Source organism: Rhagoletis zephyria, unplaced genomic scaffold (assembly GCF_001687245.7).
Source record: "Rhagoletis zephyria isolate East Lansing unplaced genomic scaffold, Rhagoletis_zephyria_1.1 Rzeph_scaffold_21487, whole genome shotgun sequence".
NCBI classification, from domain to species: domain Eukaryota; kingdom Metazoa; phylum Arthropoda; class Insecta; order Diptera; family Tephritidae; genus Rhagoletis; species Rhagoletis zephyria.
Window position 1 is genome coordinate 5426 of NW_016178545.1, and position 2072 is coordinate 7497.

The 2072-nt window shown below is 46.3% G+C and overlaps 1 protein-coding gene across 1 annotated transcript; it reads right to left on the minus strand.

The window, feature by feature from the left end:
• Positions 1-379: 379 nt before the first annotated feature.
• On the minus strand, positions 380-1647 carry LOC108381124 (glycoprotein 3-alpha-L-fucosyltransferase A-like; the record flags this gene model as incomplete). The annotated part of the gene is made up of 4 exons (XM_017637531.1): positions 380-780; positions 848-1046; positions 1118-1153; positions 1219-1647. Coding segments are annotated over 4 exons (1065 nt in total), but the record flags the coding sequence as incomplete, so codon positions are not given.
• Positions 1648-2072: the final 425 nt, after the last annotated feature.

Genomic DNA, 2072 nt, shown 5'->3' on the forward strand with positions numbered 1-2072 from the left:
TGCCCAGAGAGTCAAAAATACTCTTGATGTGCTTATCATCAGTTAGCTGCGCCTGAAGATCAATTCATTTTTGTCTAATTAGTAGTAGCTGAGTAGCACCTTCTTTATTAACTTAATTATGTACATAATCAACTGAAAAGTGGCTAATTAGAAAGAAAGAAGAAAAGAGAAAGAAACTTAAAAGTACAATTTCAGCAATCAAATTAGGCAATAAGGAAATGAAGTAAAAGAACTTTGAGAGATGAAAGACCAGGCTGGGCATTTTTTAAGGACACTTGAGCGAGGAAAGTAGTGGAAATAGAAGAACAATAGGTCAAGATCAGAAGGAAAAGTAGAAGATCATGGACAAAAGGTGACATCCTTTCTTTCTTTTTCAATTTTACTCAGGCCACCTGCTAAATCCCTTCAAGCAGACGCCCTTGGGCGCCCACCACTGCGCCATGCTTTTATAGCTGACCGTCGACTTCCGGTGCACCGGCGGGGCGTGAAGCAGCGCACAGAGGCGGCACCAAAAATAGGTGTTGATAAACTCCCCGGTCCTGGGCCCCCGGTCGAAACTCTTCCAGTCAAAGAACTCGCTGTAGGCGGTGTCGTTGCCGTCGAGGTAGCTGAGGTACCGGGCGAGCAGGGCCGGCGACCGGAAGTCGTCGACGTGGATGAAGGAGTGGGCGGGGGCGGATCGGCGGTAGTCCTCCTGACTTCCGCCCATTACCACGGGGACAATGTTGAGCGAGTCGGAGTTGTGGCCGAGGCTGTTGACGAAGAACTTTTCGGTGATGTCTACAGGAAAAGAAAAAAGGAGTTTAAAAGAAGTTTTTGAAATAGAAAAAATCTTCAAAGGACTTACAGTCCCGACAGTTGGAGTTCTCAAAGGCGAGGTAAAACTTGTAGTCCCGATTTAGCATTGCAAAGCACTCTTCCGGTTTGCTACGTGGACATTTCAACTTGCCGCAGTTCCCGTAGATGTCCACCTCAATGTGTTTTGAGAGCTCTCGAGTGTACTCTAGCCGTTTATTTTGAGCGGCGCAGTTGCTGATAAAGATTGCCTAGAAAAGATGACAAGTTTGTTGATAAGTTTTTCAAGGAGAAGATTTTTTACAAAAGTAAGTACACTTACCACCTTTTTAGTCTTGCCCTCGGCGTAATTTCTTGGCTAAAAATTAGAAACAAAGTAAAAAATTTGTACAAAAAATAACTTTGATTCCTTCAATCACTTACCTTCACCACATTATTATCACCACCATCGCTGAGCATTACCGAGCGGAAAAGGTCGACGTTTTCCGGCATTGAATCACCTTCATCATCACCCTCATCACCACCACCTCCATAAAGCGATTCATAGGTGACAAACTTCTCGTAGGGCGTCACCAGGTCCGAGTCATGCCGATAGGTGGCCGTCCAGTTGAAGGTATTCTCCTGGATGCTGCTAAACAGCTGCGTATGCCTAGGTCCCTCAAGGAGAAAGAGGATCCACAGTTGACCTAAAGGTCTGCCGAATCGTGGCCAACTAAATCGGTCCTTGAAGATCACCGCATCAACCTCGGAAATGGCCTCAACGTCGTCCACCAGCGAACAGCTGCTGACCGGACAGTGGTCATCGAGGAAACGGCCTTGTCCGAGCTTCAGCCCAGCGTCGCCCCAGTTCCCCTTTCCAAAATAAAGAAGAATCTTTTTCAGAGGAAGAGTACCTCGAGGTTGATAGCTTTCAGGACGATAACCTCGAGGAAAGTACATCAGCTGGTTGACTATTCGATCAAGTCGAGGATCGGATGAAGAAAATGAAAAGGAATGTTTATCAAGGCGGACATCCTCGGGCCAGAGAGCGTAACTTCCGGTCACGTAGCTGCTCGACGGTCTCACTGTACCGTTTTTCATAAACCACGGCTTTGCAAGAGGATTTGCGGTGATGTTCACCGACCAGCCCACTTTGTACCAGGTCAACCCACTTCCTCCTCTTTCAGGAGAACTTCCTCTCAATCTTCTAAACTTTTCTTCCTCTTCCTTTTCTTTAATTTCCAGCAGATGGACCAAAGAGGATGATGATGAGCTGCTGCTTTGTAAGTTTTCATTAC